Source organism: Protomyctophum parallelum (genome assembly GCF_964188405.1).
Source record: "Protomyctophum parallelum genome assembly, chromosome: 7".
Lineage (NCBI taxonomy): Eukaryota > Metazoa > Chordata > Actinopteri > Myctophiformes > Myctophidae > Protomyctophum > Protomyctophum parallelum.
This window is the reverse complement of record NC_139705.1, coordinates 53,313,051-53,327,682: the sequence shown is the minus strand read 5'-3', so window position 1 is coordinate 53,327,682 and position 14,632 is coordinate 53,313,051. Positions and strand designations below refer to the sequence as shown.

Genomic DNA, 14,632 nt, shown 5'->3' with positions numbered 1-14,632 from the left:
TCCACATCTTTATTATGTCATCATTGAGAGCTAGTTATACAGACGTATGTAATCTGGCACCACTGCCGTATCAGGCACAGTTTGCTGGGACGGTGCATACGCATCAACATTTGGCGGGACGGCTGGGACGGTGCGTACGGCACAAAGTAACCACAGTATACCGCTAATCAACTTACAAATTACATACATACATATACATAGTAGGTATGTATAACTCTAGCTCTCAATGATGACATAATAAAGATGTGGATTAAAGGACCCAATGCCAGAGTGTAGTTTTCGATGGTGACGTAATGACGATATGTTTTAGTGTTGGGAGGATTAAAGGTAATTCTCCTATGTAATGTATACATGTATGTAATCTGGCACCACTGCTGTATCAGGCACAAGTAGTCATTACTGAGATTTGACACTTTGTAGCGGTCAAAAGTACTTGCACTCGACAGAGTGCAGTTCTAGTTTATTCTAGGATTGTATGTTCTGTGTTTATTTTCTCACCTGTCCCTCCATTTTCTTAAAGCTGACTTTGGGAGCTGCGTTCCAACATGTCCTATTCACTTGTGCAAAAGGCAAATAAAATCTATTATATTCTATTCTATTCATTGGGGGTGTAAACGAACAAGAAATATAAAAGAATCGTACACAAATTTAAAAACAAAGTGCCAGTGCATGTACGGTCAAACACAGAAAGCAGTTCCTCCGCACTCAAAGTGCTCTTGAAATCAAGGGCCCAAATAGCTGAATTGTCAAAAATCCGGGGGAAGAATGTCCCTTTCGTTGCATCCCTAAAAAAAAAGAAATGGAGACATTTTCCAAAAGCAGGTAGAGAGCACTTTATTGCAACGGCACATTTTAATTATTTCATCATTGGTTTAGCCTGCAGTGTAATATAATAACTACTCGTACAGTACAGGAGGTGGCAGGGCCCTTTGTTCATGCCACAGGTGTGTCAACATAATATACATTTATAATTATTATGACCCAGAGTGTACAACTGTTACCAAATCATTCGTTTTTCCACTTGTACACTGTGAGCGTTAACAGTATAAGTGAGGATTTTTACGGTGTATATAGGCAAATATGTAAAATCAGCAGCAATAATGGCCACTATGTGACAGCTATAGGCAGCCCCTATAGGCCAGTGTTTTATTTATTCATTTACTTTAAAACACAATTTAAAACTATTTATTTATTTGTGATACAAAAGCACTAGGATGCCAGACTGTGTGTCTTCTATACTACAGAGATGGGCAGTATTTGAAATACATGTATTTGAAATACTTTTTTGTATTTTGTAATTTGTATTTCGCTGAGATGGAAGAAATGAGATGCATTTTGTATTTAAATAAAATTTTTGACCCAGTATTTGTATTTTGTATCAAAATACATTTTCAATATATTTTGCCCATCAGAGATGGGCAGTATTTGAAATACATGTATTTGAAATACGTATTTGAAATACTTTTTTGTATTTTGTAATTTGTATTTCGATGGGGATGGAAGATGTATTTTGTATTTAGATACATTTTTTGACCCAGTATTTGTATTTTGTATCAAAATACATTTTCAATGTATTTTGCCCATCTCTGACTACAACACAGGGTTCATGTAGGCCAGGGGTGGGGCAACTTTGACGATGGCGATCGAGGGCCAATAATCATATTTCCACAATCACTCCAGAGGGGCCAATATATTGCATATTACTGTCGTAGCAAAAATAGCTGATCTACGTGTCGCGGTGCGACACGTTTTGAGCTTGTATAGATCAGCTATTTTTTGCTATGTTTGAATTGAAAACCAGATTTTATTTTGTTGCTATTTTTGAATTGGAATCCTGAAAAGTATGCAAATGCATTTGGGTTATAGTTATGTTAACTTTATGAACCGTTAACATAACTACATTGGACACAAAAATAACATTTTAATACTAGTCATTAAGTACTATAGTCATTTAATACTAGTCATGAAGTAATTAAAGCAGGTTTGGAATTGTGAACAGCTGAAATCAACACTATATCAGTATTCTGATATTAACCTGCCGGGGCCGCATTAAGTGAAGGCGTGGGGGCCGCATGTGGCCCCCGGGCCGCCAGTTGCCCACCCCCGAATTGTAGGCAGTGTGGTACTACTGTACTATACTGTACTAGTGACACTGACTAAAACAAAGAATAAAACTTTTACAGATAAACATCACACGGCCATACATACAGTAGCTTTGTTGTCATTTCTCAGAGATAGAAAGTTGGCATCTGAAAAATAGATAATGGCCCAAGTTGTTACACAAAATAATTGTATTGATTCCTCAGCCTCCCCCCCCCCCCCCCCCCCACCCCATCCTCCGCCCCTCCCCCACCCCCCTTTGTAAATTTCAGGCGTTCCATTGGTTAGTTTTTCCTCTATCTTAGGGGGAAAAAAACATCACTTTTAAAGGGTAAGACCACTTTTTTTGAGGTTTGGGTTGTGTAGTTACTTTGCCATGATGCAACTCCAAAATGTGGACAAGAAATAAAAAAATAACTGCTCCAGTGATTAGAAATTGATGATTCAAAATATGCTCCTCATTGACTTACATTGTAGCTAAAACAGCTCTCAAAGTCACTCTTTTAGTACGTAAACAAACACAAACAATGTTGATTCAGACAATATAGAGCATCACCAAAACTCACGTGGTTTTATTTTTTCATAACATTTTTAGATTCCTGTTGATTTGTCCATTTTATTGGGAAGAAAACCCGGACTGGATCCGTGGATCCGGATCCAGGTCTTCAAATAGTAAAATCAACAGGAATGAAAAAATAAAACCACATGAGTTTTGGTGATGCTCTATATTGTCTGAATCAACATTGTTTGTGTTTGTTTACGTACTAAAAGAGTGACTTTGAGAGCTGTTTTAGCTACAATGTAAGTCAATGAGGAGCATATTTTGAATCATCAATTTCTAATCACCGGAGCAGTTATTTATTTATTTCTTGTCCACATTTGGAGTTGAATCATGGCAAAGTAACTACACAACCCAAACCTCAAAAAAAGTGGTCTTACCCTTTAAACTCCAATTGATGTGCGTTACCACAATAGCTATCTTTGCACTGATTAACCTGTGTATGGCTTTACTGTATACATACATAATGATTTGACTGGAGAAGAAGGCAAGAATAAAGCAAGCTTTCAACATGTACACACTGGGGTGGGGGGGGGGGGGGGGGGGTTCCATCAAGCCTATTTCATGCAAATTAGGCAATTAAAGGAGAATTCCATGCTAGAAGGCGTTCTTTGTAGTTGTTACGTCCCCACCAAAGAGGTCCAGGTGTTATTTTGTGCAAAAGCTCCTTATTGGCTATTTCTCATGTTTCTGGAAACACTGGAGGCAATGTTTATATGTTTTTAATTGACAAGGACTGCCTGCAGTGAAAATAGCCTGTTACATAATGGCTATCTCTGTGTTGTTGTTTTTGTATTTACTGTCATGTTTTTCCCTGTTGTTGTTTGTATATGGACCCATTGTGTCTGAAATAAAGTTTTCAATCAATTCAATCAATCCCCTACCATAAGCGCCCAATGCATTGAATGGGGCATTGGGAGCTTATTTCCATCGCTCAAAAATATTTAGTTTTTATATATATATATATATATATCTCCTCTCTTCATAATGTAAATAGTATCCCAAGCGGCACACTTTACTACTTATTTCGATGAAAATAAGCGAACTAGCACAAAAACCCAACCCCCATTGAGGGCTTATGGTAGGGGAAATAGCCAATAATGCGCTTTTGCACAAAATAACACCTGGACCTCTTTGGTGGGGACGTAACGACTACAAAGAAAGGTAAGAAAGCCTTCTAGCACGGAATTCTCCTTTAAGGTACACACGGGTAGTGTACAAAACTTAACATTTGTAAACTCTTAAATTAAACACATTATTTTGCTATAAGTACTAGTATCCATGGGTGTGGTAACAATACTGAGGCACACAATAGATAAGAGCAACCTGTGGTTGTTCTTCTATTTCCTCCTGCCTAGATCGCGTTTCATTAACCCAATTTAGCTAGTGAAAAATAGCAGATCTACAAGCTCTATCCACCAAAACAAAACACGACATCACCACCATTGAAAAGGGTTCAACGCGTCTATCCAACAAAGCTCCCCTTTTACACCATTAAGGCATCGCACAAATCCCACAACAACTTGTCTTCTCATGCTTTAGCTATTTAAAAATAGCAGACCTACAAGCTCATATCGCGCCACCGAGTGGCGCGCTACGAGCTTGTAGGTCTGCTATTTTTGAAAAATCGAAGAACGACTGACATTTTTATAGAATCTGATCTCAGGTCAGAATGGGTTAATCAGACCCAGTGTGTGTCCCAGTGGGAAACCTCGTATGAATCTGATCTCAGGTCAGAATCGGTTAATAATATATTTAAAATAAAAACATAGCACCACCATTAGTCTTTTCATGTCGCACACCCCCCTAGAAGGCATTCGCGTAACCACAAGGGGTGCACGCACCACAGCACCCCCTAGAGGGCGCTCGCGCACCACAAGGGGTGCACGCACCACAGCGCCCTCTAGAGGGCGCTCACGCACCACCGTTTGGGGACCACTGCATATAAGCCCTACTGTCTAGTCCTGTAATGTATCTATTCCTGGCTTTTCATCTGAGAGAGGTTTAGATATACAAACGTGTGCTTTTCATAATTTATCCTCTCTTGTACATTATATTCAGTTTATTTCTCAGGTACTATAGATCAAAGCAGCCCTTCTAAAAATGTCTCAATCAGTGCATATTCTTATCTCTTAAACAAGAGATGAATGTCACTGCTATAGCAGTTCATTGGTATTTTTGTAGTAGTCATCAAAACCATGCACCGACCAACGTTTCACACAAAAGATAAACAAAGCAAAATAGAAGTATAGCACAATTTCTTTAAAAAAAAAAGAAGAAAAAAAAAAAAAGTTCAAGATTCGGAACATGGAGGTTTGTGAGGTTAATTATGGCCCATAGTTGTTTAAGAAATATGATGGAAAAAGTATATAAATAACTGAGTCACTGAGACAAAAATAACACAGGTATTCATCGTTTGATAAAATAGTGACCATAATAAAAAGTAGTGGAACAATTGACTCAAGCCTCTTAACCCATTCTGAACGGGAACCCATTTTGGTGTCAGCATCATGTTATGCTTTAGCTATTGAAAAATAGCAGATCTACAAGCTCGTATCGCGCCACTGCTATTTTTTGAAAAAAATCGAAGAACGACTGACATTTTTTTTAATCTGATCTCAGGTCAGAATGGGTCAATCAGACCAGTGTGTGTCCAGTGGAAACCTCGTAATGAATCTGATCTCAGGTCAGAATGGGTTAAAGAATCAAGTGCAGACCTCTTCCTATATCGTCTCTCCATGTCACCCAGGTAGGAAGTCACCTGGAGAGGCAACAAATGGAGGATAATATTACAATTTAGGCATTTAGTCCAGAGCGACTTACATTAAAGGAGAATTCCATACTAGAATGCTTTCTTACCTTTCTTTGTAGTCGTTACGTCCCCACCAAAGAGGTCCAGGTGTTTTTTTTGTGCAAAAGCTCCTTATTGGCCATTTCCCCTATACCATAAGCGCTCAATGAATTGCATTGCATTGAATGGGAATTGAATGGGGCTATGGGGTGTTGTGCTAATTCTCTTATTTCCATTGAAATAAGTAGTAAAGTGTGCCGCTTGGGATATTATTTACATTATGAAGAGAGGATATATACAAAATAATTATATTGAGCGATGGAAATAAGAAAATTACTGTAGCACAACACCCCATATCCCCATTCAATTCCCGTTCAATTCAATGCAATTCATTTAGGGTTTATGGTAGGGGAGATAGCCAATAAGGAGCTTTTGCACAAAATAACACCTGGACCTCTTTGGTGGGGACGTAACGACTACAAATAAAGGTAAGAAAGCCTTCTAGCATGGAATTCTCCTTTAACCCATTCTGACCGGGCACCCATTTTGGTGTTAGCATCATGTTATGCTTTAGCTATTGAAAAATAGCAGATCTACAAGCTCATATCGCGCCACCGAGTGGCGCGATACGAGCTTGTAGGTCTGCTATTTTTGAATAATCGAAGAACGACTGACATTTTTTTAATCTGATCTCAGGTCAGAATGGGTTCATCAGACCAGTGTGTGTCCGGCGGAAACCTCGTATGAATCTGATCTCAGGTCAGAATGGGTTAAGCAAGAACAAAAAGCATGGCAATACATCACATAGTGAAAAAAGTTAAATAGTTATCATGAAACATGCATAAGCTAATGACGTAACATAGAGTATCTATATAATGAAACTATACTATACTATACTATACTATACTATACTATACTATACTATACTATACTATACTATACTATACTATACTATACTACATAACATGCTATAAAAGTCTATATATATCTAAGGGGCTAGGAGGGCAAGTGCTATGGGCCACGATGGAGTCTGAACAGGTGGGTTTTCAGACTACGGCAGAAGATTGGGAGTGAGGCTGCGGTTCTGACTGTGATGGGAAGTGCATTCCAGAGTTTAGATTGGGAGTGAGGCTGCGGTTCTGACTGTGATGGGAAGTGCATTCCAGAGTTTAGATTGGGAGTGAGGCTGCGGTTCTGACTGTGATGGGAAGTGCATTCCATAGTTTAGATTGGGAGTGAGGCTGCAGTTCTGACTGTGATGGGAAGTGCATTCCAGAGTTTAGATTGGGAGTGAGGCTGCGGTTCTGACTGTGATGGGAAGTGCATTCCATAGTTTAGATTGGGAGTGAGTCTGCGGTTCTGACTGTGATGGGAAGTGCATTCCATAGTTTAGATTGGGAGTGAGTCTGCAGTTCTGACTGTGATGGGAAGTGCATTCCATAGTTTAGATTGGGAGTGAGGCTGTAGTTCTGACTGTGATGGGAAGTGCATTCCATAGTTTAGGTTGGGAGTGAGTCTGCAGTTCTGACTGTGATGGGAAGTGCATTCCATAGTTTAGATTGGGAGTGAGGCTGCAGTTCTGACTGTGATGGGAAGTTCATTCCATAGTTTAGATTGGGAGTGAGGCTGCAGTTCTGACTGTGATGGGAAGTGCATTCCATAGTTTAGATTTGGGAGTGAGGCTGCAGTTCTGACTGTGATGGGAAGTGCATTCCATAGTTTAGATTGGGAGTGAGTCTGCAGTTCTGACTGTGATGGGAAGTGCATTCCATAGTTTAGATTGGGAGTGAGGCTGCAGTTCTGACTGTGATGGGAAGTGCATTCCAGAGTTTAGGTTGGGAGTGATGCTGCAGTTCTGACTGTGATGGGAAGTGCATTCCATAGTTTAGATTGGGAGTGAGTCTGCAGTTCTGACTGTGATGGGAAGTGCATTCCATAGTTTAGATTGGGAGTGAGTCTGCGGTTCTGACTGTGATGGGAAGTGCATTCCATAGTTTAGATTGGGAGTGAGTCTGCAGTTCTGACTGTGATGGGAAGTGCATTCCATAGTTTAGATTGGGAGTGAGGCTGTAGTTCTGACTGTGATGGGAAGTGCATTCCATAGTTTAGGTTGGGAGTGAGTCTGCAGTTCTGACTGTGATGGGAAGTGCATTCCATAGTTTAGATTGGGAGTGAGGCTGCAGTTCTGACTGTGATGGGAAGTTCATTCCATAGTTTAGATTGGGAGTGAGGCTGCAGTTCTGACTGTGATGGGAAGTGCATTCCATAGTTTAGATTTGGGAGTGAGGCTGCAGTTCTGACTGTGATGGGAAGTGCATTCCATAGTTTAGATTGGGAGTGAGTCTGTAGTTCTGACTGTGATGGGAAGTGCATTCCATAGTTTAGATTGGGAGTGAGGCTGCAGTTCTGACTGTGATGGGAAGTGCATTCCATAGTTTAGATTGGGGAGTGAGGCTGCAGTTCTGACTGTGATGGGAAGTGCATTCCATAGTTTAGATTGGGAGTGAGGCTGCAGTTCTGACTGTGATAGGAAGTGCATTCCATAGTTTAGATTGGGAGTGAGTCTGTAGTTCTGACTGTGATGGGAAGTGCATTCCATAGTTTAGATTGGGAGTGAGTCTGCGGTTCTGACTGTGATGGGAAGTGCATTCCATAGTTTAGATTGGGAGTGAGTCTGCAGTTCTGACTGTGATGGGAAGTGCATTCCATAGTTTAGATTGGGAGTGAGGCTGCAGTTCTGACTGTGATAGGAAGTGCATTCCATAGTTTAGATTGGGAGTGAGTCTGCAGTTCTGACTGTGATGGGAAGTGCATTCCATAGTTTAGATTGGGAGTGAGTCTGCAGTTCTGACTGTGATGGGAAGTGCATTCCATAGTTTAGATTGGGGAGTGAGGCTGCAGTTCTGACTGTGATAAGAAGTGCATTCCATAGTTTTGGAGCCAGAAGGGAGATATTGTTTAGAGTCAAATGGACCATGACTGCCAGACAAGTGTTGATTTCTGCGACTAAAACCAAGACGAAAAAGGCTCGTCGATGTCCCTTTTTTCACTGACAAAAACTAAACAGAAACTAAATGAAAACTATAAGATACGGTGACTAAAACTATAAGACTAAATATATTGACAATAATTGTCAAAAAATAAAAACTAGACTAAAATGTTCGGAAGGGACTATAGTGGACAAGAGATCCAGTATAAGTAATTTTACACTTTGGTTTGAATGCTGAAAATAGCCGATCTACAAGCTCACAACGCCTCGCAAGCGCGACGCGTTGCCAGCTTGCAGATCGGCTATTTTCAGCAAGTGTGAAATCAGTCATTACGACGGCATCAAGGCCCGACAGACACATTTTAGTCGACAAAATCAACTGTAGATTTAGTCGACTGAAATCTTATGATATTTTAAGACTAAAACATTCCAGGTGACTAAAATGTGACTAAAACTAAGTTTCATTCCAAAGACATTCCAAAGATAGCAGATCTACAAGCTCATAGCTCGAGCTTGTAGGTCTGCTATTTTTGAAAAATCGAAGAACGACTGAACATTTTTAGAATCTGATCTCAGGTCAGAATGGGTTAATCAGACCAGTGTGTGTCCAGTAGAAACCTCGTATGAATCTGATCTCAGGTCAGAATGGGTTAAAACACCTAAAGTGGTTCCCGTTCTGAATGGTGTTAAATCAATACAACATTCATGCATCAGAATAAAAACAAAACACTGAGAACTTTTCTGTGTACGAGACCTTCAAACTCATAACGCATCGCAATGCCAGCTTGTAGATACAGTATATATTCCCACAATTTTTTTTAAAGTATAAAAGTATTAAACATGTCAGTCAATTCTATGTATATTCTAAGTTATTTGTCACATCTGCAAAACATCTGAAAAAGATTATTATTTTTTGTGTGATGATCATGACTCTATAACAAGGACATGCTTGTATGATCGCATCAAAGTTTTGTGTTTCAAAAAGTAAAAGTACAAATTATACTTACATGAAATTTAAAATAATTAAATAAAACTCAGGCAGTGAATTGGTTTCATTCCAAGCTCAGGAGCTCAACGTCGAAGATGAGGGTTGCGTTGGGTGGGATGATACCAGGGTGGCCCTTGTTCCCGTAGGCGAAGTCAGGTGTGCAGGTCAGCTTGGCCCTCTGGCCCACACTCATCTGGAGAACAGGAGAGAGGAGAGATACAGGTCAGCTTGGCCCTCTGGCCCACACTCATCTGGAGAACAGGAGAGGAGAGATACAGGTCAGCTTGGCCCTCTGGCCCACACTCATCTGGAGAACAGGAGAGAGGAGAGATACAGGTCAGCTTGGCCCTCTGGCCCACACTCATCTGGAGAACAGGAGAGGAGAGATACAGGTCAGCTTGGCCCTCTGGCCCACACTCATCTGGAGAACAGAGGAGAGATACAGGTCAGCTTGGCCCTCTGGCCCACACTCATCTGGAGAACAGGAGAGAGGAGAGATACAGGTCAGCTTGGCCCTCTGGCCCACACTCATCTGGAGAACAGAGGAGAGATACAGGTCAGCTTGGCCCTCTGGCCAACACTCATCTGGAGAACAGAGGAGAGATACAGGTCAGCTTGGCCCTCTGGCCCACACTCATCTGGAGAACAGAGGAGAGATACAGGTCAGCTTGGCCCTCTGGCCCACACTCATCTGGAGAACAGGAGAGAGGAGAGATACAGGTCAGCTTGGCCCTCTGGCCCACACTCATCTGGAGAACAGAGGAGAGATACAGGTCAGCTTGGCCCTCTGGCCAACACTCATCTGGAGAACAGAGGAGAGATACAGGTCAGCTTGGCCCTCTGGCCCACACTCATCTGGAGAACAGAGGAGAGATACAGGTCAGCTTGGCCCTCTGGCCAACACTCATCTGGAGAACAGGAGAGAGGAGAGATACAGGTCAGCTTGGCCCTCTGGCCCACACTCATCTGGAGAACAGAGGAGAGATACAGGTCAGCTTGGCCCTCTGGCCAACACTCATCTGGAGAACAGAGGAGAGATACAGGTCAGCTTGGCCCTCTGGCCAACACTCATCTGGAGAACAGAGGAGAGATACAGGTCAGCTTGGCCCTCTGGCCCACACTCATCTGGAGAACAGAGGAGAGATACAGGTCAGCTTGGCCCACACTCATCTGGAGAACAGAGGAGAGATACAGGTCAGCTTGGCCCTCTGGCCCACACTCATCTGGAGAACAGAGGAGAGATACAGGTCAGCTTGGCCCTCTGGCCCACACTCATCTGGAGAACAGGAGAGAGATACAGGTCAGCTTGGCCCTCTGGCCAACACTCATCTGGAGAACAGAGGAGAGATACAGGTCAGCTTGGCCCTCTGGCCCACACTCATCTGGAGAACAGGAGAGAGGAGAGATACAGGTCAGCTTGGCCCTCTGGCCCACACTCATCTGGAGAACAGAGGAGGAGAGATACAGGTCAGCTTGGCCCTCTGGCCCACACTCATCTGGAGAACAGAGGAGAGATACAGGTCAGCTTGGCCCTCTGGCCAACACTCATCTGGAGAACAGAGGAGAGATACAGGTCAGCTTGGCCCTCTGGCCCACACTCATCTGGAGAACAGGAGAGAGGAGAGATACAGGCATATGAACCACATATGAGTCACAGAAGATTATCCCATTTTGACCCGAGAACAGATTAAAAAAAAAATCTTCTATATCCTGACAGTTTCCTGAAAAAGCTATGTTTCTATGTCAGTCGTTCTTCGATTTTGCTGTGGGCAGTTCAGAAACCAGTCTGTGTCTCATAGGAGGGGCTGTGGGCAGTTCAGAAACCAGTCTGTGTCTCTTAGGAGAGCTGTGGGCAGTTCAGAAACCAGTCTGTGTCTCATAGGAGGGCTGTGGGCAGTTCAGAAACCAGTCTGTGTCTCTTAGGAGAGCTGTGGGCAGTTCAGAAACCAGTCTGTGTCTCATAGGAGGGCTGTGGGCAGTTCAGAAACCAGTCTGTGTCTCTTAGGAGAGCTGTGGGCAGTTCAGAAACCAGTCTGTGTCTCATAGGAGGGCTGTGGGCAGTTTAGAAACCAGTCTGTGTCTCATAGGAGGGCTGTGGGCAGTTCAGAAACCAGTCTGTGTCTCATAGGAGGGCTGTGGGCAGTTCAGAAACCAGTTTGTGTCTCATAGGAGGGCTGTGGGCAGTTCAGAAACCAGTCTGTGTCTCATAGGAGGGCTGTGGGCAGTTCAGAAACCAGTCTGTGTCTCATAAGAGGGCTGTGGGCAGTTTAGAAACCAGTCTGTGTCTCATAAGAGGGCTGTGGGCAGTTCAGAAACCAGTCTGTGTCTCATAAGAGGGCTGTGGGCAGTTCAGAAACCAGTCTGTGTCTCATAAGAGGGCTGTGGGCAGTTCAGAAACCAGTCTGTGTCTCATAAGAGGGCTGTGGGCAGTTTAGAAACCAGTCTGTGTCTCATAGGAGGGCTGTGGGCAGTTCAGAAACCAGTCTGTCTCATAGGAGGGCTGTGGGCAGTTCAGAAACCAGTCTGTGTCTCTTAGGAGGGATGTGGGCAGTTCAGAAACCTGTCTGTGTCTCATAGGAGGGCTGTGGGCAGTTCAGAAACCAGTCTGTGTCTCATAGGAGGGCTGTGGGCAGTTTAGAAACCCGTCTGTGTCTCATAGCAGGGCTGTGGGCAGTTCAGAAACCCGTCTGTGTCTCATAGCAGGGCTGTGGGCAGTTCAGAAACCCGTCTGTGTCTCATAGGAGGGCTGTGGGCAGTTCAGAAACCAGTCTGTGTCTCATAAGAGGGCTGTGGGCAGTTCAGAAACCAGTCTGTGTCTCATAAGAGGGCTGTGGGCAGTTTAGAAACCAGTCTGTGTCTCATAGGAGGGCTGTGGGCAGTTCAGAAACCAGTCTGTCTCATAGGAGGGCTGTGGGCAGTTCAGAAACCAGTCTGTGTTTCTTAGGAGGGATGTGGGCAGTTCAGAAACCTGTCTGTGTCTCATAGGAGGGCTGTGGGCAGTTCAGAAACCAGTCTGTGTCTCATAGGAGGGCTGTGGGCAGTTTAGAAACCCGTCTGTGTCTCATAGCAGGGCTGTGGGCAGTTCAGAAACCCGTCTGTGTCTCATAGCAGGGCTGTGGGCAGTTCAGAAACCTGTCTGTGTCTCATAGGAGGGCTGTGGGCAGTTTCACCATCACCATTTTCTCAGCTCTGGTGTGTGAGTGATGATGGAGCCATTACCGTGTCTCACCTGAATTTGGTTGACCTGGCTGGTTCAGAAAGGGCAAGTCAAACTGGTGCAGAAGGTGCGCGCTTCGGGGGCATGGTGGCACAGTCGGTAGTGCTGTCGCCTCACAGCTACAAGGGGTTCAATTCCCGCTGGGGACGCTGTTGGGAATCAGTGCCCATACCCGAGGCGGGGTTGGCGAAAGGGCTTTTCTGTGTGGAGTTTGCATGTTCTCCCCGTGTCCCCTAGGGTAGGTACCCTCACATGTTCTCCCCGTGTCCCCTAGGGTAGATACCCTCACAACAAAATATGCAGTAATCCTGGTCTCTAAAACTACCTCCCCCTGGCCAGCCGGGGCGCCTGATGGAGGGGAAAGGGGAACTGGTTGGGATAACGTGTTCCTTCCACGCGCTACGTCTAACCAGGGAAATTCCCCCCTGTCAGGTAAAAAGAAGCAGCTTGGACTCCTCATGCATATAAGGAGGCATGAGGTCAGTCCGCTGCCTCTTCAGCCTGCTGAAGAGGTATCGTAATGAGATCGTTGACCTAAAGCGACGTCTTCAGGAGGTTTCATCAGTTACCCAGACCACGGCAACGGAGAAGGAGTCTGTTTCTACTAAAAATATATATTATATATCATATCATATCATATAATATTATATTAGGGGCCGTTCAGTGACATACGACGAGTGCTTCCAAACTCAAGCACTTAGAAAAATAATCACCTGCAGAGGATGTCTTGACAGAAAGTAGCTCATAACATCTCTACGGTGGATTTTTATGAAAAACAAGCTCGGCAGATTGAAAGAGGATAATTCAAGCTTGGACTACAGCTGCAATGTTGGTGAGTTTAACGTCGTTTAAGACAAGCAGATCACAAACCAAATTGGATGGGTAACGTGTCATTAGTCAGAAGGTTCATTGTTCCGAAATTACTATCCCTATCTCTAACCCTAACCTAAACCTAAACGCAAGTACGGGAGCAGTGCATGTTCGGACTAACGGGACTTCGGATCTATGGGCAGTTCCCATTGGATGAGTGGGGAGTCAATGGAGGGTATTGCAACTCTAGATTCATCCCATTATTAAAATAATCCAACATCCGGTGGAAAAATGCTTCAAAAGGAAAGAAAGTTCTCCCTTCTCCAGTGGTAGAAATCCAAACGATCCAATGAACTAATATATCAAGACTTGCTTCTCAGTAGACTGTCTGTCTCCCTCTCTGCTGTCCTCCACTCTGGACTGACAGTCAAACTCTCCAGGTGGCCCAAACATTGTGATTGGCCCATCACTCAATCAGCCAGGTGAGCTGTGGGCGGGGTCTGAGCTGTGGGCGGGGTCTGAGCTGTGGGCGGGGTCTGAGCTGTGGGCGGGGTCTCTCAATCACTGCTTGTTGCCATAGCAACACAACATGCATCTCACTGGCTTCTTGTAGCATATTATAGTCCAGCGGATGAATAGCAGAATCTCATAGAGCGGCGGATTGGTAGAAAATAATAAAGTACAATCAAAATTGAAACATTGCAAAGAAACAAATACATAGAGACAATGTGACTCTGGGCACAGAGGTTACTGTACGTAACCTCGAGACTAGCATATGAACCAAGTCACAGAAGATTAATAATATATTATTTAAAATATTAATAATTATTTAAATAAAAACCTGCCAATATCTGTTGCCTTGTGTTTCACAGAAATGTAAGTACACACTACAGTATATATGTGTATCACTCAAAGATCATGACGAAATATGTTTTGCGTTGGATGTTTTATTGCTGTTGGATTAACATACACTTGACGAGCCTGACTTTAATTGTAAGTCAAGCCACATATATATAATATAATATAACATATAATAGTCTGGTGGAAGAAATCTAATGTATTTTATTTTATTTCTGAGTGGTGCAACCACTCCTATAGACAGCTGTGTGTGTGGCTGTGACCCTGGCTGTGTCCCGAGCATGGAAATAGCGTTCGTTCACCACCAAGTGTCACTGTTG

The 14,632-nt window shown here is 43.4% G+C and overlaps 1 protein-coding gene across 6 annotated transcripts in view; it reads right to left on the bottom strand.

Moving 5' to 3' along the window:
• Positions 1-14,632, bottom strand: part of LOC310862308 (peptidyl-prolyl cis-trans isomerase FKBP1A-like) — a 189,500-nt gene that overhangs the window by 159,737 nt on the left and 15,131 nt on the right. The window contains exons 4-6 of one of the 6 annotated variants that reach the window (XR_014569551.1): positions 9,447-9,620; positions 5,377-5,420; positions 819-2,249 (exon numbers count right to left, since the gene is read on the bottom strand). Coding sequence is in view for 2 of the 6 variants with exons in the window: in XM_083770146.1 (XP_083626272.1) it covers positions 9,492-9,620 (129 nt within the window). In the remaining 4 variants the exon portion in view is untranslated. Of the gene's footprint in view, positions 1-818; positions 2,250-3,623; positions 5,421-9,446; positions 9,621-14,632 lie in introns of those variants that run through there. The other 5 variants (XR_014569552.1, XR_014569553.1, XR_014569550.1 and 2 more) reach the window with 5 other exon arrangements.